The following is a 24408-nucleotide window of genomic DNA, read 5'->3' as shown; positions in this document are numbered from 1 at the left end:
CATGACAGAATACCACGTGATACTGTAATCAAAACAGAACAATTTCTGAATAACTTGTTGAGAAAGATGAAGGTGCTAGTCCTGATCTTGGCATATTGTGTGGGGATATCAGTGTCCATCCCCAATGACTTAGTATTCCCACCCCTAGAGAACGGCGGGAAGAACTGGGCACTACTGGTGGCAGGTTCCAATGGCTGGGGAAATTACAGACATCAGGTATTGCATGATTATTTTTGTTCCTTTTTCCTTTGTGTCTTTTTTCACCCTCCATTTCCCCTTATATTTTGCTGTGTAATATTTTCATTCAGTTGAGTCAAGAAATAGTAAAAGATTTGTTTTCTTTTAAAATTTATTATTTCAAGTTCTTGTTATACAAATATGTTATGTGTACATAAAAAATTAACAAGATGCGTTAATATATATACGTACTTGACATTGTAGTTTACTTATTACAAACAAACTGCATGCATGTACAGTTGAACTTCAGTATTTCGAACACTGATATCTCGAATACCATGGATATGTCGTAGTGATTTGGAAGTCCCAACCACTTATAATATTTTACCCTCAATTTCTCAAATCCTTAGATATCTTTTTTTTTGGTCCCTTCGAGTTTAGAGATTATGAAGTTTGATTGTATCCCCTACTACCCAAACTTCGTCACCATAAGTGGAAAACACCCCAGGTTACTCTCTCAATTATTTTTTTGATTTGTTTCTTGTTTGCTACACTTATAGTAATGAACTTAAACATTGTTTTCAGAACAATTTTTAAAAATTCAGTTCTTGGGCTTATACAAAACTACTATAAATAGAACGCATATCACATCCGTGTACATTATGTTCAATGAACCCTAACTCCGTCACCAGGGCCCTCTACAATATGACAACGAATTGATTATAAATTTTTTTCCAGATTGGTTTTTTTATCCCTTTGTCTTAAACTTGTAAACATAGAAAATTAGTTTTGAAGATTTAAAATAGTTTTGAATTGTATTTTAGGAAAAGTATCAACAACAGAAAAAATAATGTTAATATAACGTATTTTATATGTAATAATGTCATCTCCAACGTGTAGCGTATTAGGGCAAATTGAGACGAAAAATAAAATATTTTTAGCCATATTCAATATTCTAATTATTCAATATTCAATGTCTAATTAATTCTTTGTCAAAGACCTTCATAAATATGACTGACATGTAAAAATGAACATATTGACGCAAATGTCGGAGGTATCGATGGAATAGCACATAAAGGAAAAAGTGCTTACTGATTTCACATAAAATATGATAGGACAGATAGGTACAATAGATCACGTGTAATTGTTATTTATTTTTGACACATTCTTGAACTTGACTGTCATAATTTCTCGGCAATTGATTGTAGATTTTCAGCATGTAAAAAATGATGTCATAAATGCATTCGTTTACAAACAGTGCGGAGTTTCCCGAACGTGACAGAGTTAGTGTAGTGACAGAGTTAGGGGGTTTGGCAATATATATATTCTTCAATAACTTCTTTTGTCTTCCTTTCTACAAAACAAAACATAAGTCTTCATATAAAATCAAAGTAAAAATGTAATTTAAGGCAAGGGCGGATGGGGTGAGGTATACTCAGTAGGTCAGTGATCTGCACTAAAAGCCTTGGAATGACAGTAGAAATTTTAGCACAGCTCACAGCAGTCAGTTGAAATCGTGCAATGAATACAGTAGAATTGAATTTTGTTTATCTGTTGTTTTTTTTTTAACTCATTTTATGAAAGAAGCTGCATGCAGTTATAATAAAGTTGTTATAAAATATTGCTGTAATGTATATATGTTAATGTATAAAATTATTAATGTATTCAGGATAAGTTTTAGAACAAACACTACATATACATGTAATATCCTTTATCTGAGTCATGAGATATGCAAAACTTCTGATAAACCTATCCCAGTGCCTGTTACAAGGTTAATAAATATCTTATCGTTCCAACATGTGATGAAAACCCATATTTATTGTTAATCTTGTATGCTAATAAAGGAACCATATAAAATAGCATGTGATATCGTTTTAAGTACATGTCCAATATCTAAATTGATTCAAGAGCATAATAAATGCATGATTTAAACTGATCAACAAATGATAATGTTTCAAAGGTTATTTCTAGTTTGTTGAAGAGTATGTACATGCATATAATATGTATATATATATATATATATATATATATATGCTTAGACTGTTATGAGCATATCAGAAAAATGCTTGAAAATGCATCAAACATTTAAATGTTATGAAAGTTTAAGGCATAAACGTAAAAAAAAGTTTGTCTTTATTACATACTTAACTGTAAGTAACAAAAAGGAAATGAATTAGTCCGGGCACTTCACGTTGGGAAGAAAAGTTTGAAACCCCATAAATCATTTCCTTATCACACTTATTTGTATGAGGAATTCCTAATAGCTTTCACTTCAAAAAACATAATCAAAGGGGTTTATGGTGTCAGGTAAGGACGAATTCGAGTTGAGACCATTGATTGCCTCCTCCCAGCTGTCACCTATCCTCCTACATTACTTCGTCGTTCTTTCCCCTTTCCAATTTTCTTTTTTCCCCAGCTCTCTACTACTTTTCTCCTCCCATGCACACTTTCTTCAAGCTCTGTCTCCCTGCTCCCCCCTTCTCACCTCCCTTTGCCCCCTTCTCCCATGGGGCCATTCCTTTATTTTGTTTTGAAAATATTTCAAAAGAAGGGCATGTAATCTTTGGTCCCAGTCCAATTTAAATTACTTGGTCAATCTACATTTTTCTTAAAAATGTCCATTTCTCGTGTTCTCATTTAGTTCAAGATTAATTGAGATGCGCGCAGCACACTGTCACTGTAAGAGCTTAAGAGAGATGTAAATATAATCAACAAAAATAACCTTTTTGGAGAATGAACACACCTCTAAATGCATTCTTTTTTTATAGTCTGATGTATGTCATGCATATCAAATTCTGAAAAATCATGGAATTCCTGATGAACAAATTGTTATCATGATGGTAGATGACATAGCAGATAATAAAGAGTAAGGAAAAAACCCATAGTATCCATTAAATTGACAATATGTTTGTACTCATGCAGATAAATAGTCATTGGTCTAACAAATTCAAAGCCATCTTATACATTTTTTTCAAAACTTTATGCTTTAAAGTATGCAGTTTGTAAAGCTTTATAGAAATAATGTGCCATTGAAAGACTTATATATTTAATTATGATGTCAATTAAATTGATTCATCTTTAATATAATAAGAATAAATTAATTACAGAAACCCTACTCCTGGTAAGATCATCAACAGACCCGATGGAGATGATGTCTACCATGGAGTCCCCAAAGACTACACTGGGTTGGAGGTAAAGTATATACTGCACATGGAGATTGCTAATTTTTGGGCATATTACAGCTACTCTGTAACAGTCTAGAATGATGTTTTCTCCCATTACTAGCAGATGAATTCCAAGTGGAATTTCCTAATCTTAAATCACATGATGTGATATTTGAAAAAAGCCAAAAACTTATTATTTTACATTGCTCCATTATTAAAACACAGTCTAAATGTGAAACAATTACAATGCATTCTAAATGTGAAACTGTTACAACACAGTCTAAATGAGAAACTAATACAACAGTCTAAATGTGAAACCAATACAATACAGTCTAAATGTGAAACTATTACAATACAGTCTAAATGTGAAACTTTTACAACACAGTCTAAATGTGAAACCATTACAATACAGTCTAAATGTGAAACTATATTTCAACACAGTCTCTTAAAACACAGTCTAAATTACACCACAATCTAAATTTGAAACTACTCCAACACAGTCTTAATGTGAAACTATTAAAATACAGAATAAATGTATAACTATTACAACACTGTCTAAATGTGAAACCATTACAATGCAGTCTAAAATTGAAACTATTACAATACAGTCTAAATGTGAAACTATTACAATACAGTCCAAATGTGAAACTTTTACAACATAGTCTAAATGTGAAACTAGTGTTCCACAGACAGCGTTCTGCACATACTGGTAGTGTATTTCTCCTTTTAAAACTTTTTTTTTAATATTACACTTAGTTTAAATATAGGATTGATTGAAAATATTTCTGACATCTTAAATTTCATATTTTACTTTAGAAATCCCAAGCCCAAGCATTTTACTAGTATATCAGTACTGAGAAAACATATCGCAATAGTATTTTTTTTTTTTTGTCAATGAATCGCAATACACCGAAATATCGATATTATTGCATAGCCCTACTGAGATTGTAGTACATGTGTACTTCTTAATTCAGTCAATTGAGTTTAAAAGGTATCAACTAAAGTTGTTTTAGTGGTGACTTGAACCTTAATATTCTAAATGGAAAACATGGAAGCCTTTTAAGAAACCAATCAGTGTAAATAAAGCTTAATATACACTGTAATCTACCCACAGCCTTACTTGATGATGATATTTATGAAACTTGGTGGCCTCGGGTTTGCCTCTCTGTATATATAGAGAATAATACATACCCTTTTCCATATCACAACCTGTATCAGCCCAGGACACCAATATCAGCCAAAGGGCCGAAGGCCCTCGGGTTGATATTGGTTGATGGCTGATATAGGATGTGATTAGGAAAAGGGTATGTTTTACAGCCCTGCAGGGTTGATACGGCTATTGTGACGTCAGGCATATCGCATATGCAAAAATCCTTTATTTATACAGAGAAAACTCAGTATAGAATTTATACTTATTTATTGTGGCGAGTATTGGCCGTGGCACAAGAAAATACAAACATTGTGGGATGCCATTTCAACTGGGCAATCCCACCAAATTCAAACACCATGTGTGTTTCAAATTCTAACCGTCCCGGGTTTACCGCGGAGGGTCAGCACACATACAAACTGTTCAAAATCAACATACAAACTGTTCAAAATCAAAGTCATATCTCAAACTTCAAATATCAATCATATCAACTTCACATATCAAATCTTGTACATAATATATATCAAATATTTCAAACTTCATAGATCAAGCATCTCAAACTTCAAATATCAAACTTTTTCATATTTCAAACTTGTACATGTACTATATATTACAGCTCTAAAGTATATATCACTGTCACCAAGAGTAAGCTTATTAGCTTAGTTTACACTAGCAATAGCATATCAACAAGGTGACAGTTCAGTACAAGTTTCACACAAATATTCAGTTATCAGTTGACTTGGTGTGCACAGACGCTTCAATCTAACGACTTCTCCTTCAGGAAGTGCCACGACAATTTCCTTTAAAGTTCAAACTATCAATCCTTTAATCGATTGTATGCTACCGATTCAGTTTATAAACGATAGTAAATTTGGTCCGAGTTTGCAACACTATTATGTTAGCATACTGCACAGAGACAGTTGAATTCATGTTCCGCACAAACGTTTTAGCTGGCAACGGACTTGATGCGGCAAATTCTTCACTTCAACTTTTCCTTTAGAAAGTACCAGGATGATTTTCTGTATAGGTATAAGGTATTCATCTCGGACGTAAAGATCACAGCTGCTTCACTGCAAAATAAAGCAAAAACCAAGCAGCAGAAAATGCTACCTTACTAGAAAACAGAAAATTCTTATAAAGGTGGTGGGAGGGAGGGTTTTTAAAATTACAAAGCAAAAATTAGATGTATTCTTTGCAAACATTTGATATGCGTCTTTACCTTTGAAAGGTTCAGCAGAAAGGAATGTGAAGAACAAACCCGACCCTTTATATAGACAACACTTGCTGTGTCATCCAAGCCCGACTCTTAAAAGCCAACGTACAAGGGACCTATATACTAGTATATAGGTCCCTGCAAATATACTTTTCTCGTAAAATAAAGGCATCTATTTTGTATACACAAATAGATGCTAGTATTTATTACTAAGTATGTAATAAATATTTATACAACTTCTTTGTAATGATTGTATAAGGCAATTCTAAGATTATCATACAGTCATGTATTTTGATAGTAAAAAAAATATTTCATTTTGATTCAGATTATTGATTTATTTTGTTACTTATCTACAAAATAGTTAGCTTATGTATAATTAAACTCTCACTGAATATTACCAATAAAGTTTCTGTGTGTATACATGTATGTATGTATAATGTAAACATCATCATAAACTGCTTTCTCTAAAAAATGTGTAATTTAATCTACCATGGCTTCTCAATCTTGGTATGCCTAAAATTTCATGAAAATTTCCACTTCTTTCAGGAAGTAGTTCCAGATGTGTTCTTTAAGGTTCTGCAAGGACAGAAGGATGAACTCCTAGCTATGGGTATTGGTTCCGGAAAAGTTATTGATAGGTAAGCAAAGTTTTTTTTCTTTGGAATTTTGACCATGTTTCTATCAAACATACACCGGTACACAGGGATTAGTGTAATAGGATAAGAATAGTATGTTTTTCAATTTTAGAATTGAATGTTTAAAGATTTAATATGCTAATTTATATAATTGATTCTGATGTTGTAGTGGACCCAAAGACAATGTCTTTGTCAACTTTGTAGACCACGGTGGGCCTGGTATTATTGCATTTGGAAGAAAATTTGTAAGTGCATTTCTTCATAACAGACTTACTTGTTTTCTTATTTTCGATCATAAATGTATTGTAATAATTGAAGTTTTTAAGTATTCTAGAACATTTTAATTTTGTAAATTCAGATGCTAAGTCAGACAAGAGGAGAGATAAACTATGTTTTAAAATCAGTTATTTGTCACATCTTATACAGAAAAGAGAGCAACTACCCGTAAATAGTATGTGTAATTAAAAAGTTATTATTTTAATGTCTATAACTTGTAGCTTCATGCCATGGATCTTATAGAAGCCCTAGATAACATGCATAAAGAGAAAAAGTTTGCCAAGGTACGTTAAAGGATAATAAAGATATCAATAAAAAATCTGGGACAGTTGTGAGTACTAGATATACCGCTTGCCTTGTCCTGGGTTATTGGATCTGGCTTTAATGACCCTGGTTTTCTAAAAAGACATATATTTACATTGTGATAGCATTTGTCATGAAGAAAATAATTATTTATTATATTATTTACAAGTAAAACTGCACAAAACTGATCACAAAGAGTGGGGATTTTTGGCAAAAATTTAAGGTTAAAGAAAAAGGGGGCTGTAAAATAAGATATACATTTACATGTAGTAGATAAATTAGATTTTCTTCAATGTCTGTTCTGCAAAGGTGAAAGTGATTCCTGTTTAAACCTTTTATAATTGGGAAATAATAACAAATTTTCATTCGGGGGAGGGGGGGGGTAATTTTTGCTGTTTTCCTGAGATAAGATGACCCAATAATTCCTCTCCTCCCCAAACTATTAAAATTTCAGACGATCATGTTTGTTTACCAACCACAAAATTGAATCTCTACAAGTTAATCATTGTGGCAAGCCACATTTTTGCATCTATTTTATTTCCACAAAGTCATCATGCATGGCTGTCGACTACAAAATTCTCTCATTCTCATAAAGATTAATGACTGGCATTCAACCAGTGGGATTATGATCTGACACTTCAAGTAAGAAACCTTTTGTCCTATGAATTTGATCGGTCTGTGTATTTGGATGTAACCATTACCATGAACTGTACATCAAGTTCAGTTTGAATTTCCTTGTCTGAAGGACTGATGCTATTCAGCATATTCACAAAACATCCACATTCAAAACCCTTGTCTTTTAATGTTAAGCTTTATAAGTATTTAAGAATATATTTTACTTGCCTCTTCTTCAGGATCTATTGCATTTTCATTAAGGGTGCTGCCATGTAAACGTACCCAAAATTGCAACAGAATGATTCCAGTGGTCAAGAAATATCTGGCGTCACTTAATAAATACTCAGCGATTCATTTGCAAGAACAATAGAATTTTGCAGTAGACAGCCACTGTGATCCATGGTTTGTGGAAATAGAATGGACATAAAACCTGTGGCTTGCAATGATGCAAACTAATATGTTGCAAAAGAAAGATTTCACAGTATTGATGTTATCTATTACAAAATTATATAACCTGCTTTGCATGCATTTTATAATTGCTTTCAGCTGCTGTTTTATCTGGAAGCCTGTGAATCTGGGTCTATGTTCCAGTATCTACTGCCTAAAAATAAAAACAGTAAGTGACCTTGACATTTTTGACAATCATTTTGTAGAATTTTTTTAAGTACTTGGCAGCTGTATACCTGTAATTTGAGCTGAATTTATGAAATTAATGTTGGAATACATCTCAAAAATGCTCTTTCTCTTTGGCCTACTCACCTACATGTATCTCTCTATTGATCTCTGTAGCCTACTCACCTATGTATCTCTCTCTATGTTGATCTCTCTGGCCTACTCACCTACATGTCTCTCTCTCTCTATTGATCTCTCTGGCCTACTCATCTATGTATCTCTCTCTCTTGATCTCTTTGACCTACTCATCTACATGTATCTCTCTCTATTGATCTCTCTGACCTACTCACCAATGTATCTCTCTCTCTATTGATCTCTCTGGCCTACTCATCTACATATCCCTCTCTCTCTTGATCTCTTTGACCTACTCACCTACATGTATCTCTCTCTATTGATCTCTCTGGCCTACTCACGAATGTATTCTCTCTCTCTATTGATCTCTGGCCTACTCACCTACATGTATCTCTCTTTTGATCTCTATGGCCTACTCACCTATGTATCTCTCTCTCTGTTGATCTCTTTGACCTACTCACCCACATGTATCTCTCTCTATTGATCTCTCTGGCCTACTCACCAATGTATTCTCTCTCTCTATTGATCTCTGGCCTACTCACCTACATGTATCTCTCTTTTGATCTCTATGGCCTACTCACCTATGTATCTCTCTCTCTGTTGATCTCTGGCCTGCTCGCCTACATGTATCTCTCTCTCTCCTCCATTTTGTTGCTCTTTTTCATTTATTTCTTTCCTTCTGTTGGTTCTTCCTCTTGCTTCCATTCATTGCTAACTTTCCTGTCATTCTATGTGATGTATTTAAGAAATAAGATATCATTTTTAGAGTTTCATTGGGATATGACATGAAGTTGGTCACTTGATCAAACCCTATAACGCCCGAAGGGTGTTATAGTAGATTTGATCACGTACCAACTTCATGTCTTATCCCAATGGGACTCTAAAAAATGATATTATATTTCTTATATTTATATTTTATACTTTTATTCGTGTTACAAAAAAAACCGCTCTATTTAGACTCTGTTATGAAAATGCAACATAACGTACCTACGACGTCATGTGACGTCACAGTCAGAACTTTCCAAATGGCTCGCATGGTTTGCTTCCTATATGCAACAAAGTCTGATCACATGACCAACTGCATGTCATTGAAAATTTAATGTCAATTTAATTCATATTGTCATATAAGGAAAGACATTTGCAAATGTAAATATTGGTTGTTATTTACAGTCCTGGCTGTGACAGCCTCTAATGCCACCACTTCATCCTATGCCTGTTACTTTGATAAGATAAGGAAGACCTTTTTGGGGGATGTTTTTAGTGTTAAGTGGATGGAAGACTCTGATAAGGTCTGTTTACTCTCTGTTCACAGTTTTTGTGTAAATGTTTAAAGTTTGTGAGGCATACAGTTGTCTACATAATTATTCATTTTCAAGAGTTCAAAGATTAAGGTGATTTGGCTTTTATGTTTGTGTGTTTATTTTTTATCTGCAAATGTAATCATAGTCATAACTTTTAAACTATTCAACTTCAGGAATAATAGGAGAATGTATACATGTAGTCTTCAAATTTCCTCAAAGCTTTCTGTTAGATATAGGTCAAGCTCGTACCTACATGTATATGTATTGTCAGCTTCAAGATTAGAACTTAGAAAAATACTTCACCATTGGCTTGTTAATTTTCTATTCTTTTTTTTTTTGACAGGAAAATCTAAACACAGAGACAATTGAAAAGCAGTTCAAGATTGTCAAGAAGGAAACTAACACTAGTACAGTCTGTCAATATGGAGACCTGGTAATATTTATTTCTTAGTTATATATTCGATGTACACATTTAGGAAGGTAAAGATAACAGATCAGATGATTTTGGTAAATACTGATACAGTGTAGAAATCACATAAATAAACCACAAACAACACTTTATAAATGGTTTACAAATTTAGGTCACAGTGTCCTGATTGATACATAAAATACCAGGTACATGTACATAGAGCAGAATGATAAAGGGTGTGTACTGCTCCTAGTTCAGTTGATTGCAAAGCTCAACTGAATGATGCTCACTCAGAGCTCACATTTTTATGGATAGTTTAAAAAATAATGACTGGAGGAAAAAAAATCAAAATGGAGCAAAAATGGACTTAATTTAGAAAATACATTCACAAGAAATAATCATGTCATAGGGCAATCAAAGCAACACATTCAGTATTTGTGATGTTTAATCCATTGATGTAATGATCCCTCCGTGCTCTTTCAGAAAATGGACTCTTTGATGGTGGCAGAATTTCAGGGATCAGGCCAGTCCAGTCAAGTAGTTTCACCAATTCCTGACCCAAATGTAGGTCAAAAATGAACAAAGAATGTCTATTTTGGATGTTTGCTAATGAAACACACATTTACAAAATATGTTTCTTTAAGGTTGGAGCAGTGCCTTCAGAAGATGTTGATCTGCATATCAATATGAACTTGTTCAAATTGGCAACAACAGCTGAAGAGAGAAAATACTACTCTGAAAAAATAGCACAAGAATCCATAGTAAGTGGATGGAGACAAACTATGTGACCTCCTCTCTATCATGGTCGCAAGCCACAGGTTTGTTTGTGGAAACAGAATGGACACAAAACCCATGGCTTGTGACGATGCCTCTCTATCTGTTAATCATAGTAATGGTTCTGCTTTCATCTTACAAAATCTGTTTACAGGCGATCTGGAAAACAGCACTTTATTCTAATCTCTTAATGCTTCCATGTTGATTGCAAGATAATTGTAAGGCATAAATTATAATTTCTATAGAGACGAGAAAAAGTTGCACCCCTTATACAGAAGATTGTTTCCATAGCAACAAACAATAACAACAAACAGGTGGAGAGGATCATGAAGTCACGGATGGGTTTGTTTAGGAATGAGTGTTATAAGGCAGTAGTGGAACATCTGGCTGACACCTGTCCTCAACTTGAACTCAGAGAGGTGGGTCTACATTATACAGTAGAAGGGGTTTTTCAGAGTTGTAAAGTACCCAAGAAAATGATCGTGTCCTCCTCCCATATGGACCCATCAGAGTTGGTAAAAAGAGTTAAAAGAGTAATATATTTGAATAGGGGCTTGTCCATCAGAAGTTTGCAACCCCCATTTCCCCATTTTTTTTTTTTTTGCATAATTGGACTTTAAAAAAATTAATCAGAATTTTTTTATGGACAAATTCCAGGCTCTGCCCTTTATAAACATTTGTATACAAGAATTGATGAGATTGCATGTTCAATCTGATGTGCACACTCTGCAGTTATTATTATTAGAAAAAATTAGATTGTCTAAGGTGTATTTTTCTTTTCCTATTTTAGCAATTTGGATATGCTTTCAAACACCTGTATGCCTTTGTTAACCTGTGTGAGGAGAGTGTGCCAACAGACACCATTCTAGAAGCCATTACCAAAGGATGCAGCCAATAACGAGCTGAATATTCATACATTCCAGTCCACAAAAATGTGCTAATCAAAAAATGTACCATATATCATACATGTAACTTGTGACTAAAGCATCTGTGATAATAAAAGAAAAGTATGTTTTTCATCAGTGTGACATATTTTTAACTTACAGACTATAGACCAAACCATTTATTACTGCTTTATTGTTGTCTAAGTTTAAGTGATGGTTGTTATTTTCCCTCAGTACTAGTACATGTATTTACAGTATAAAGTGCAATTTTTAGTGAGTGCTGACTGAATATTACCGGTTATTTAATGATTGTTGATTTGTTACATACATTTTATATAGTTGTGAACCTTTTCAAGTGAAATAAATATTTAAAAGGAAGAGCAGTTTTGTTTGTTTTTATAGATCTAGAGTATTGAAACATGGATGGTAATGAAAAAAGTAATCTGAACTTATAAACATACTATACTGACCATCATAAAAAAGCACAATTGAACATGTTGAATTAGTTCAAACATTTTATTTGTAGAAGTAAGGGTATTTTTTACATGCATGCATTTAGTGGTGTAGTTTGCCCCTTCATTTATGTGCAGGGAAGGGAAGGGGGCTTTCAAGATGGATGACCCCCCTCCTTCAGCAAAACAATTTACAGAATTTTAAAGGCCTTTACAAAAAGTGGGATCTGCGATAGCAAAGCATAAAATGAACAGATCATTATATTGTATGAATATAAGTCTATAAAGACTAAGATGACACTCTTTACAAGACGCATGCTCGACTTCACGGTAGGGCATTCTGGGAATACTACTGTACATAAACTGTACCATGTCAATTTCGTTTTATCATCTGAAAATACACGTAATCTGAAGTTTCGTGTTTTGTTTGTGTAACCTGCAATAACTTCGGTCTTATTCTGCAATAACTTCGGTCTTATTATGCCAAGGCTGTATACGTAGAGATCAGTTATTTCTAAATCATATATAATAATACATGTACCTAGGTTTTCTTATCTTTCCGCATTAGCTCGGAAAAGCCACAATTTCGGATATGTTTTCCAAGCTTGCCGGAAAGGGCGGAAATAATAGTGCTATAAAACAATACTATACTGTAGTATTTTAAACTATGTGCTCATTGGTTCTACTGATCTCTTACTTTTCACCTTAAAATTGAAATTACAGTAAACTACAGAATATTTAAAACACAGTTAATGAGTTATGCCATTGCCATTGTGAAGCCAACTCTTATTCACAATTCTGAAGTGAGACCCCCTCCCCCCCCCCCCCTCCCCCGAAGTGCTCGACTGTGCCTTCCTATTAAAAATTAATCGATTCAGCAAATTAATCCAATGGTTCAGATATCTACTTCTGTGTTTTAAGATGGCTACAGCGCTAGCTCAAATATCTTTTTATGCCCCCCTTTGAAGAAGGGAGGGCATATTGCTTTGCTTCGGTCTTTCGGTCTGTCTGTCGGTCCACCAACAGTTTCCGTTCATCTTCTTCGCAGAGGTTGCACATACTGAAATGAAATTTGGTATACATATTTATCATAAGAATATCTAGATCAAGTTGTATTTTTGGTACGATGGAGCAATTTTTGACAGAGTTATGCCCCTTGGAATTTGAAAAATTTTCCGTTCATTTTCTTTGCAGAGGTTGCGTATACTGAAATGAAATTTGGTATAGAGATTTATCATAAAAATATCAAGGTCAACTTCTGTTTTGGGTACGATCGGGCAATTATTGACAGAGTTATGCCCCTTGGATTTTGAAAAATTCCAATTATTTGCAGTTTCCGTTCATTTTCTTTGCAGAGGTTGCACATACTGAAATGAAATTTGGTATACAGATTTATCATAAAAATATCTAGGGTACGATCGAGCAATTTTTGACAGAGTTATGCCTCTTGGACTTACAAAAATTCCAATTATTTGGGGTGGGGGGGGGGATAAGTGTTTCACAAACATCTCTTGTTTTTAAAAAAAATATAAGCTTGTGAGAATATTTATTATGACGTTTTCAAAAAGACCCGTATAAAGCAATTTCAGTTTAGAGCGTACAACCTATAAGAACAATATACCAAAGGTCCATGAGCCACAATGCTCACCTGAGTATCAATAGCCTTCAACAGCAGATTTTCCCCTCATCTATTCCTATGTAAAACTTTGATAACATGTTGTGGCCCCAACACACCCCTGGGGGTCATGATTTTGAACAAATTTGAATCTTCACAACCTAAGGATGCTTCCATGTAAATATGACTAATCATGGATTTGTTGGTCTTGAAAAGAAGACTTTAAAAATGTTTTCCTATATACTTCTATGTAATATATTGATCGCCCATTGTGGTCCCGCCCTAACCCCAGGGGCCATGATGTGAACACACTTGAAGCTACACCACCTGAGGATGCTTTCATATAAATATGACTACAATAATGACTCTGCTTTGTTTTAGAAGAAGGTTTTAAAGATTTTTCCTAAACATGTATAACAAAATCTAAAATTTACTGTGTTCGTCCATTGTGGTCCAACCCTACCCCCGGGGGTCATGATTTGAACAACTTGAATCTACACTATGTTTTGAATCTTTCTAATAAGTTTCATCTTTTCTGGCCCAGTTGTTGTTGAGAAGACTTTTGAAAGATGCCAATAAATTTTTCAATAATTCTTTATTTTCTCCCCTTGAATATGGTGTGGCCCTTCATTTGAACCAAGTTAAATTCCATTTATCCTAGGATGCTTTGTGGCATGTTTGGTTGAAATTGGCCCAGTGGTTCCTGAGAAGTCGAAAATGTAAAATATTTACAGACTGACACCGGGAAAAATGTGATCAGAAAAGCTCACTTGAGCATCAGCTCAGCCAGGTGGTCTTAAAAGGATCATCGGGTATTTTTAAAAGAGCACAGCCGTAGCTTATCTAATGCGTAGTATACTAGTATACTGGCAAAATCAACTGAAAATTAGCTTTAAATGTTTTCTAAAGTACATGTAAAGTATACAAAGTTCTTTTTTTAAGCATGTTTCCAGCATTTTTAAGGCCATTTTTAGCACTTTTGGACAATACAATCATGCAAATAAAAAAAATCGACACAAAATTAGATTGAATTTTCTTGATTTCTTAAGCTCATTTATCATCTCATTTATTTTCTTTCCCAATATTTTTTCTAATATTGGTAATGCTATAAAAAGGTTAATCAACACAATTTTTTCTTTCTCTTTTTTTTAAAAATATTGCTTTTAGCAGGTCAAGATAAGAATTCAAGCTCCGTAAAAATTTTCAAGCACTTAACATGCAAAATTAAGCACTGTTAAGCAATAGTAGACAGACTCCTTCATTGTGAAATTAGTATACAGGTTTTTGGCGAGAAATTTTTATAAGGTTTATTTTGCGTATCCATAATTTCTGTTAGAACACCCTCCTCTTCTTTAGAATCACATTGCATTGTAAAGCGACATGTTCATATGATAAAATTACTCTTTTGAAATTGAAATTTTAATCTGCAAACTCAGATGTTTGGGGACTGTGGCGCCCATCAACTACAAAGTTAACTGGTTACTGGTACACCTTTAGAGAGTAGGCATTATTAAAGATGGCAGTCTATCTTTGAAATAAATGGACACGTAGAAAAGAATACTAGTCCAAGATATATAATACTAGATACGAGAATGTAGATTGATCTTACAAATGCTAAATAGCTACATGTAGTCCATTCAAAACTTGTTATAGAGAGAGAGAGAGAGAGAGAGAGAGAGAGAGAGAGAGTCTTTTTTGTATAGAGAGAGAGAGAACGTCTTTTTTGTATAATGTTGTTTGTGGAAACAAAGTATAGAAAAATTATTTAGAAGATCCTATAATACTATCTTTACCTTACAGTCGTATCTAGGTCCTTTGCATTATTAATTTATTTTGTTTTTAAGTTAAATGAGATGATAAGGGTAATAAAACGTGCCGACAAGTGTTATCATCTCCTGGGATAATGATGTAGATGGGCATTAAATCGGAGTTTATTAGTATTCAAGAGTAAGATCCGCATGGCACAAATGATAAGTAGAATATACTAAAGCTTACGTTCAGGAACAACACATAGAAAGCATCGGGAGGACTCATGGCCCGCTGGGTAGTTTTGTTTCTCTGTTTCGGTGAGTTGAATTTCTTGAAAGTAACCACATACATGTACATGTATCACAAATTACAAGATCATGATCTCATGTGCTAAGTTTGTTGAAGGGGGTGAGGGTGGGTGGGTTATACTTTTTCCCTATTTTTAAATTACCAAAATATTGTTATAAATAATTAGATAGAACTTTAATTTATTTTCTTTATAGTAGTAAGTATTTTGATTTAAAGGTTTAGGTGAATGTGTTTACAAGAGATGGTTATCCAATACAAACTTTGGGAACCCCGCTAACTGGAACGCTGGTCGTCCTCCCTGTGGTAACGATGTGGCGGTCATACAGGAGGAGAGCGCCGCAGTGTTCCTACAAGTGAACACCACAGTCAAACAACTGGTTAATTAATTGTAAATTATAAAATCAACCAATATTTATGCTAAAATGGAAGAGTTGTATACTCTGCGACTTTTAATTGAATTGACATTTGTAGTAAAATTTCTAATGCTAAAATAAATTTAAAACGTCCAATTAGTGGTAGTAGATATATTCCCGTTTCCGTTCAGGTGATGCCTATGGACGGCGAGGTAGTGTTTGGATCAAATGCTGTTCTAGGATTTACTGAACAACCAGATCACAGCGCCAGTTGTACGCCCTACACTTCGGGTAAAGATCGGTATTTTTGTTTATTTTTTATGTTGTAACTGTCATTGTACATGCATGTTTCCAATTTAATACATGACGTACCTTACATGTACTTTACATTTATTTTCAAATGTCTTTGATATGTAGTTAAATAGAACTGCCATTAAAACATTATTAATTAGTTAAAATATTATTAATTTATTATCAAATCATTTAAATAGATTAAAAATGAATAAATAAAATACATGTAAATGTTTTTAAAAAATGACAAATTAATATTAAATAGATACTTTTCATTTACTATTCAGCAATGGAAAAAAAATAAATAATGAATATGATATAGAATAAAATAAATATGAAATTTTAAAAAAATAACAAAAATTAATTTTATCTATTTCATTTACCATTCATAGAAGACTTTCATCATATTCATAAACACTTTACTTGTGCTCACTATTTCACGTTCAGAGCATAAATATGGTTTAATTTATCATCAGTTTTTTTCTTTAAAAAATACAAGTACATTTACTACACACTTATTTTAAGTAACTAGATAAATTTCGACTCTTGCGCTTAGCTAAAGTATTACATGTATTTGCAAAATTTTGAAGCACTGACATTTTTTATTTTCTTTTAGATGTTGAGTTCAATGTTACCTACCCCAGAGACTGGTTAGATTCTAATAATTGGTGTGAAACAGATTCGGAAACGGGAAACTGTATAACAACCCCTCGACTGGATTCTGAAAAAGTGCCATGTATGAATGACGATGTTGTTTTTCCGTCTGGTAATTCTTTCTACGTCAATGTGGAGACGGGACTTAATATCAAAATTAACACTCTGAAAATCACAGGAAAGGTATTAATCTTCCTTTGCGTCTTACATGTGTACCATTTTTACATGAAATATGAATGTTAGAAATAGATATTGATTTTTTTATTGTTAGGCATACACGTCAACGACTTTTCAATCTTTTTTGTCTACTAACCAAGGAAAAGGAATGTTCCCACCACCCCCAAACAACGGCCAGCGATCAACCGTCACAATTCAGAGACGCCCATGTACTGATCCCACGGGGTGCCTCTGCGGGAACAATCAAAAAGAGGTATCATCAAATACCCGGCAAGTTTGTAACTAAATTGTAATTCATTGATACTTTACATATTATGATAACAACACTTGTTACAAACACTTCGGGGACTTTGACCTTTACCATAGACCCTTTTAATTTCAAATTATAAGGCATGCTTCTCTGGTCTCCTACCACCTCCTTCGCAAGTCTGAGACAGAAAGGCGAAATGGTAATCAACATATCATTCTATAACACTGTCAAAAATTCACGATAACTTTGGTCTTCAAGATTGATTTTTCACCCCCATGATATAGATAGCATGTTTCAGTGGCCATCCACCATCTCTAGATCTCAGATTGCGAATTCGACACTAAATAGTCACACTGCCGGTAAACATATATTGAGGTTGAAGCTGACCATAGACCTTAAGTCCCTCAAATAAATAGTCTTGTGACCCTAGCTGGTCACCTGCCTACTGTATAGCGCACAATGATCAATTATTACATCCAGTATATGTTGTCACATGTAAAGAAGGTGTCTGATATAAATAAACGGGGAAAAACCTCTACCAACATATCATATCATTTAAAAGGAAAACTTGATGAAGCTTGCCTGGTTGTTTTAATAATTAATTTTGACCGAAGTATGTCCGTCTCTCTGTACATTGTTTTCATTTTTTATATAAGTTCTATAATCTGAGGTTTATTCAGATTATTACTTCAGCAGTCATGGCTGAAAGTGTTTTTATAGATGCTGAATCGGATTTGTGCAATACAACAAAAGAGATGCTCCAAAGCTCAATGCCGAACACCATTAAGGCCACTAGGAAATTGTTGCGACATGTGTGGTACGTCATTAGATTTTCTTCTCCTTTTCCTGCGATTCGTAAAAAAAAAAAAAATGCTCTATAAAAATATGCATAAAAATTATTTGTATCATCATAGTCGTTGTCGTCATCTTCCCCGGTTGTCCTTTTTTAGGTGGAGTTGTAGTCATGAAATATGGTACTGGCTTCCGGTTCACTACCCTGGTAAATGGTCTTCATAGAAACGTTATCGACAGAAAGCCCGAATATACAGACATTAAAATTATCACCTCCAAAGTTTACGAAGGTGGCGTTCAGATGGTTCTGATGGATAATGACGGGGTGAAGGCATCTCAGCTAGCACAAGAAATCAACACAGAGATACAGAATGGTATGGTAAATGATGTCAGTAAAATATCCTTGATCCGTCAGGTATTTGCAATACCCTCCCCAATGCTTGGGTGTTTAATATATTTTGTGTAAAGCTCTATTTTTGTAACGTCTCACTTGTATATAAAATAGTTTATATGATAAGGCACTTTAGACAGGAATAATTAAAAAAAAATATTACTATGCATCCGAAAAAGAGGTGCAACACAAATTACACTCTAGGTGGTGTAAATAGAATACAAAGAACTAAAAAGAATGTAATCAGTTAAATAGTAACAGAAATTTATAAGGACTTCAGCTAACTATCATCATTGAGGATAGCATTTAGACAACATTTGTATTTTTTTCCCCTTCTTTTTTTTTTGTAAGGTAGTCAAGTATTTCTATACGTTTTCTATCTTTGGTTTCTTGGAATTGTCTCGAACATTTTGGTTTCCGGGATTCTTTTAAAACATTTTTTGTGCAAATTTGCATCTCCCAATGTTGATATTTATAATATTATGATATTAACATAAAGCAGAACGAATATGAAATTTATTTTTTATGAAAATAAGTGGACCACGGAGCGGCCTTATCGATAAATCACTCCAGTCCGTTTATTTTTGGTATTTACCGAACTCGACATTTTAGATTGCTACAGGTCCTTTCAGTACTTTGATTTTCTGTAAGATATATATATTTTTTTATTTTTCAGATATAAATGCTGGAGGTTTTAAATACAGCATAATGAGCGTGATAACAGATACTTCAACTGGCGGTGGTACCCCTGGGCCAGCTACCGGAGCTCAGAAATGTATTTAATATGCTGTTCAAAAGTGAAACTCGGTCAATACAACCCAAATAATTTTGCACGTGAAATGTGAAATTAAAAAAAAATAAACTTAAATTCATTCATAAATGTAGACAAGAGTATCTGAGACGTTGCAACCAATGAAATCATATCATATTCATTCAGAATTCCGTAAAATATACTCATTCAGTATACCATTATTTTTCAGCCGAACCGATGCCAAAGGGAGAAATAGCCGGGCTTGTAGTGGGCGGGGCGGTGATATTGGCGGTTGTTGCTCTTGCAGTCATCTTTATTTATAGAAGGAAAAAGAGGTACATTTGAAATTTTCTCAATATATATAACTACTTAGCCTAATACCTCATAACATTCAAATGGTATGCCGAAAAAAAGAAGATTTTGGGGGGTTGGGGTGTTGGGGTGGGGATAAAATCTTCACCTGTATGATCTTGTAATAAAAGATGTTTAAGGTACTTTACCCATTTTAAAATTTTTGGTTCTAATGTTGACGAAAGCCTGAAAAAAGAATGTTTTATGAAGGATGCCGTGTACGATGAGTTAGACTCAGAGATTAGTTTCGATGAAATATGTGCAGCATTCAAGAAGTTAAACACAAATAACAGTTGTAGTGAAGATTGTATTGTTAAAGAATTGTTCATGAAATGCCGTGATATAAGCTGCTCTCACTCTTGCATAAACTTTACAAACAATATTTTCATTTCTGATTATTTACCCTGCTCTTGGTCAAAATGTTTCATAAATCCATGTTTACAAAGAGGGACAAAGACGACGTCAATAAGTATCGTGATATATCTCTTGTAAGCTGTTTTGGTAGATTATTTACAAGTCTTCTTAAATATTGACTGATGTACAGTTCGGGTTGCGAAAGGGATTCTCACTTATTGATGCTATTTTTGTTTTGTTTTGCAATCACTTATAAATAAGTACCTTTCTGTTAAGAAAAGATTATTTTGTTGTTTTGTTGACTTCCAAAAAGCCTTTGATTCTATGGATAGAATAAAATTATGACCAAATTACCGGTATTTCATTTTGGCATTCAGGGTAAAACGTTTAACATATACAGTGTAAATTAAATACTTATACAATAATGTTAAGAGCTGTGTTAAATACAACGGCTATCTCGGTGACTATTTCTGCAATGATGTTGATCTAATGCAAGGAGAAACACGATCACCAATATTATTTCCAAGCAAACGACATGGTACGTTACTGCCGATTTATGCACCAGGCAACCTACACTGCACCCAGATCGCTTGTCAAACTCTCCTGTTACTAATTAAAGTTTTTTAAATGTACATCACTTTATTTATTTTTGCAGTACCCCTGATGATCTAGGATTTAAAGTGTTCGACAAAATCAGTTTTAAAAAACCTAATTTTCGAAAGCCTCGTGTTGAGGTTCCACCTTCCTTTGGCTTCCGGTTTGGTGGACCGGAAAACGTGGGACCATCTCAGGGCTTTGACAACCCAATGTATGGAAATAATCCGCTTGAGGTACATTCATTTGCAGCGAATATTAAAGTGAGGCAAAACTTTGACTTTAAAATAAAGACAAAGTTAAATTTTGCAAAATATATATACCTGCCTGTTATACGAGCGAGCAATTAATTATCTGATAACGTATAGAATCCATATGACATCCTATGTCTTTGTTCTTAAGCAAGTGAAAGAGTTTGGAGGGTAAGACACACCAATAAAATCAATCTAAAAATATTTTTTGAAATTGTATGTAATGGGTATTTACTTTGATTTTTTTGTCAGAATGAGAAGCCGATAGATATGGAAATGATGCCGAGTTCTATAGCTCTGGAACAGGAGGAACAACCCACATTTGATTCATCCCGGGGATTTGACAACCCTCTATATGACACTGGGCCTCTTAATGTATGATAGTATGATATAATCCATAGAATAGGATGGATAATGAATGCTTAGAATTGCTTTAACTATCTCCTGAATTTGGTCATCGTGAAACATTGTATACACGGTTGGAGATTGTTAGAAAATATATTTACATTAATACGTGTATGTATCTTTCCCCTGGTTTTGTCATAGCTCTACTTAAATTTCAGGAGTCAATGTTTACGGACCCATCTGTGGTGGAAAAAAGCACATCAAACATGGAATCGACACCCACAAGCTTCGTCAATCCTATTGCCATGATGGAGGAAAAATCAGAGAAATAATGCAAAGGACGGATATGAATTGAGAAACTTTACACAAACTTTTTTTTTTTTACTTTTGTTAATGGGAAAGCACAGTTTTATAATTGGTAGAATAATAAACTCTAAGAACGCAGATCATAGTTTTCAACATTCATACTGTAAGTGAATGTTTATTTAGGTGTACCTGTGTGGCATTTCTTTAAAAAAAAATTTTTTAAAGATAATTATAAGATTTTTTCATTTCGTTCTTGTTTTATTATTATTATTCATTTATTTCACACATTTATACAGGAGAATTATTGACATTAAGTTCTCCGGTGTTTGAAACAACATGTCGATATCCTCTTCCTATATATTCACACACAGCTGATCCGCCCATCAGAAATGGAAAGTCGTCTTTACGTCGAGGTTTTTCGTCTTCTGTCTGTACTATTTTCCTATTGGTAAGAAGTGTCTGAACAACAGGAGAAGAGAGCTGATCATTCAGAGACAACTGTTGTTTGTCAGTGTCTACTTTGATTCCAGACTCCATTGTCTGGGTCACTCTCTCACCATTGATAGAAGATCCTGAGGATGTGTCTCCCCAGTTAAGGTCAAAACTCTCAGTTGAAGAGGAAAGTACACAAGTGGAAGCGTTTTCAATACCAAAAGTAACTTCAGAGTTGATTATTTCAACATTTTCCGTGGCGTTTGGATTTTTATCCTCAAAATCGTCACCATTATCGTCATCGACATCATTATCAACATCGTCCGTTTGTGGCATGTCCTCAAAATTAACATTACTTAGTTCCTCTTCATTGTCATCATCAGATAAAGATGTAGAAGATAATTTTGTATCATCGTCATCTTCATCATTTTTGAAAGTACAAAATAAACGAATAATTCTTTCGGGGATTAAAGTCTGCAAAAAATAGAACAGAATATATAAAATAAATATTTTTAAAGAATAAAGTATATACGCTTTTAAATGTTATATTATTAAACATAATGGATGATCTGACCTTACCCTTGTAAACAAAATGTATTTCCTTTTGTGCAGAAACCACAAGAGTGCTACAGTGGTAAAACCAGTCGCCAATATCAAAAGTTTTGTAGACTTCATTTTGAAAATAAAATGTAAAATGACGTCACAAAGAAGTGACGTAGAGAATAAACGCCAAAAATTTCAACATCGAGGCCAGAGTGAAAAAAAACCTTGTTTCCCTGAACGAGACAAATCCTATCAAAACGTGCCACTTTTTTTACCAAGTGTATCTAAATATTTTTTAATAACTTATGAAATCCAATTTCATCCAAATCCATATATTTAGTTTGTTCTAGTTCTACTGATTTTCAAGCGTTTGTTGGAAACGTTAAAACTACATTTGATGAAGCTGTTCTTATGCCCTGTTCACACGGAGAGTTTAATTCGCAGTAAATTAATTCGAAGTAAACTAATGCGATGCCCTGTTCACACGGAGAGTTTAATTCGAATTAAACGTAAGTTACTGCGAATTAAATTTGATCCGCGTTCACACGGAGAATTTAATGCGAATTATTTTAATTCGAATTAGTTTACTGCGCATTAAATTACTTCGCATTAGCTCCGTGTGAACGCTAAGCGAAGCTAATTCGAATTAAATTTTGACGCATGCGTAAGGGCAGAATTAAGTCACAGGCCACATGTCGATGGTCAAATATAGGTACTTGTACTATTTTCGAGTGGAAACCAAAAAATTATTTTATTCACTAAAATGTGTACAGACACAATGACAAATGTATAGATCTGCTGCCCTTTTCATAAAAAATCTTAAGTTTTTGCGCAAGATTTTAACTTAAGAATTTCTTACGACAAATCTTAAGTGCGTTTCACGAACGCATTCGTAGCAGATTGAACTTAAGATTTTACTTACGACAGACTTCATCCCTAGCAACGACTTCAATATGCTTTATAATCCTTAAATAAGTGGGTGAAAATAAAATAAAACTTAGTTTTCAACAAATGTCAGCATAACAAACATTATTGACAACAAATATCGAATGCAATCGTTTGCGAAGCAAGGAAGTTTAAAATCTGACGTCACAATCACAAGTCTGACGTAAAAGTAGGTCATACGAAAATCTTAAGAGAAGCTTACATCGTAAATATTTTGTAGTGTATTTCATTTAATTTTTCGACAATGATTGTGAAAAAAATATAAAATATTATTGGAAATTGCTTTAAAAAGTTTAATTAACGTGTATTTTGTTTTTTGCGGTTATATTTTTACAATAAAATCGATTTTAAAATACTTCAGAGAGGGTTGGGGCTCTCGTAAAGTTACGACAGATTTTGCACTTACGACTTTCTTAAGAATTTTTGTGAAAACGATTTTTATCATAAGTTTTCACTTAAGATAAAATTATGTCGTAAGATTTTTTGTGAAAAGGTCCACTGCACTGCACAATATGACGTGATTTGTAAATGACGTCATAATAGCCTCACTGAATAGCCTTGTTGTAAAAATGAAATTATAATTCGCATTAGTTTACTTCGCATTAGCTGTCGTGTGAACGCAATTTAATTCGCATTAGTTTAATTCGCATCAATTTACTTCGCATTAATTTACTTAAGAAATAAACAACAATGTTAAAAAGTTCTCTGGGAAATGAACTTGGTTGGTCACGTGATCAAATCCTGTGAAGCCCGAAGGGCTTCTCAGAAGATTTGATCACGTACCAACCAAGTTCATTTCCCAGTGAACTTTTTAACATTGTTGTTTATTACTTTTATTTACATTTGAGACGAAAATTCTGA

General features: G+C 33.7%; 2 protein-coding genes across 2 annotated transcripts; one reads left to right on the top strand and one right to left on the bottom strand.

The window, feature by feature from the left end:
- On the top strand, window positions 1–21659 carry LOC133182496 (uncharacterized; the record flags this gene model as incomplete). The annotated part of the gene is made up of 24 exons (XM_061317341.1): window positions 1–216; window positions 2946–3043; window positions 3285–3369; window positions 6248–6339; window positions 6506–6581; window positions 6834–6896; window positions 8077–8146; window positions 9445–9563; window positions 9919–10008; window positions 10468–10548; window positions 10629–10745; window positions 11004–11177; window positions 11549–11648; window positions 15984–16144; window positions 16312–16411; window positions 17028–17248; window positions 17337–17495; window positions 18213–18309; window positions 18443–18658; window positions 19352–19450; window positions 19656–19761; window positions 20787–20961; window positions 21229–21351; window positions 21540–21659. Coding segments are annotated over 24 exons (2952 nt in total), but the record flags the coding sequence as incomplete, so codon positions are not given.
- A 189-nt stretch (window positions 21660–21848) lies between these two features.
- Window positions 21849–22734, bottom strand: LOC133182495 (uncharacterized). Its single transcript, XM_061317340.1, has 2 exons — window positions 22639–22734; window positions 21849–22533 (listed from the first exon to the last, which is right to left on the bottom strand). The coding sequence occupies exons 1-2, from the start codon at window positions 22732–22734 to the stop codon at window positions 21916–21918; spliced, it is 714 nt and encodes a 237-aa protein (XP_061173324.1). The 3' UTR covers window positions 21849–21915.
- Between the last annotated feature and the right edge of the window lie 1674 nt (window positions 22735–24408).

Source organism: Saccostrea echinata, unplaced genomic scaffold (genome assembly GCF_033153115.1).
Source record: "Saccostrea echinata isolate AGI-Se365-2 ecotype Australia unplaced genomic scaffold, CSIRO_AGI_Sech_v1 ptg000009l, whole genome shotgun sequence".
NCBI classification, from domain to species: domain Eukaryota; kingdom Metazoa; phylum Mollusca; class Bivalvia; order Ostreida; family Ostreidae; genus Saccostrea; species Saccostrea echinata.
The sequence above is the reverse complement of the archived record's forward strand: the minus strand, read 5'-3'. Positions and strand labels throughout refer to the sequence as shown.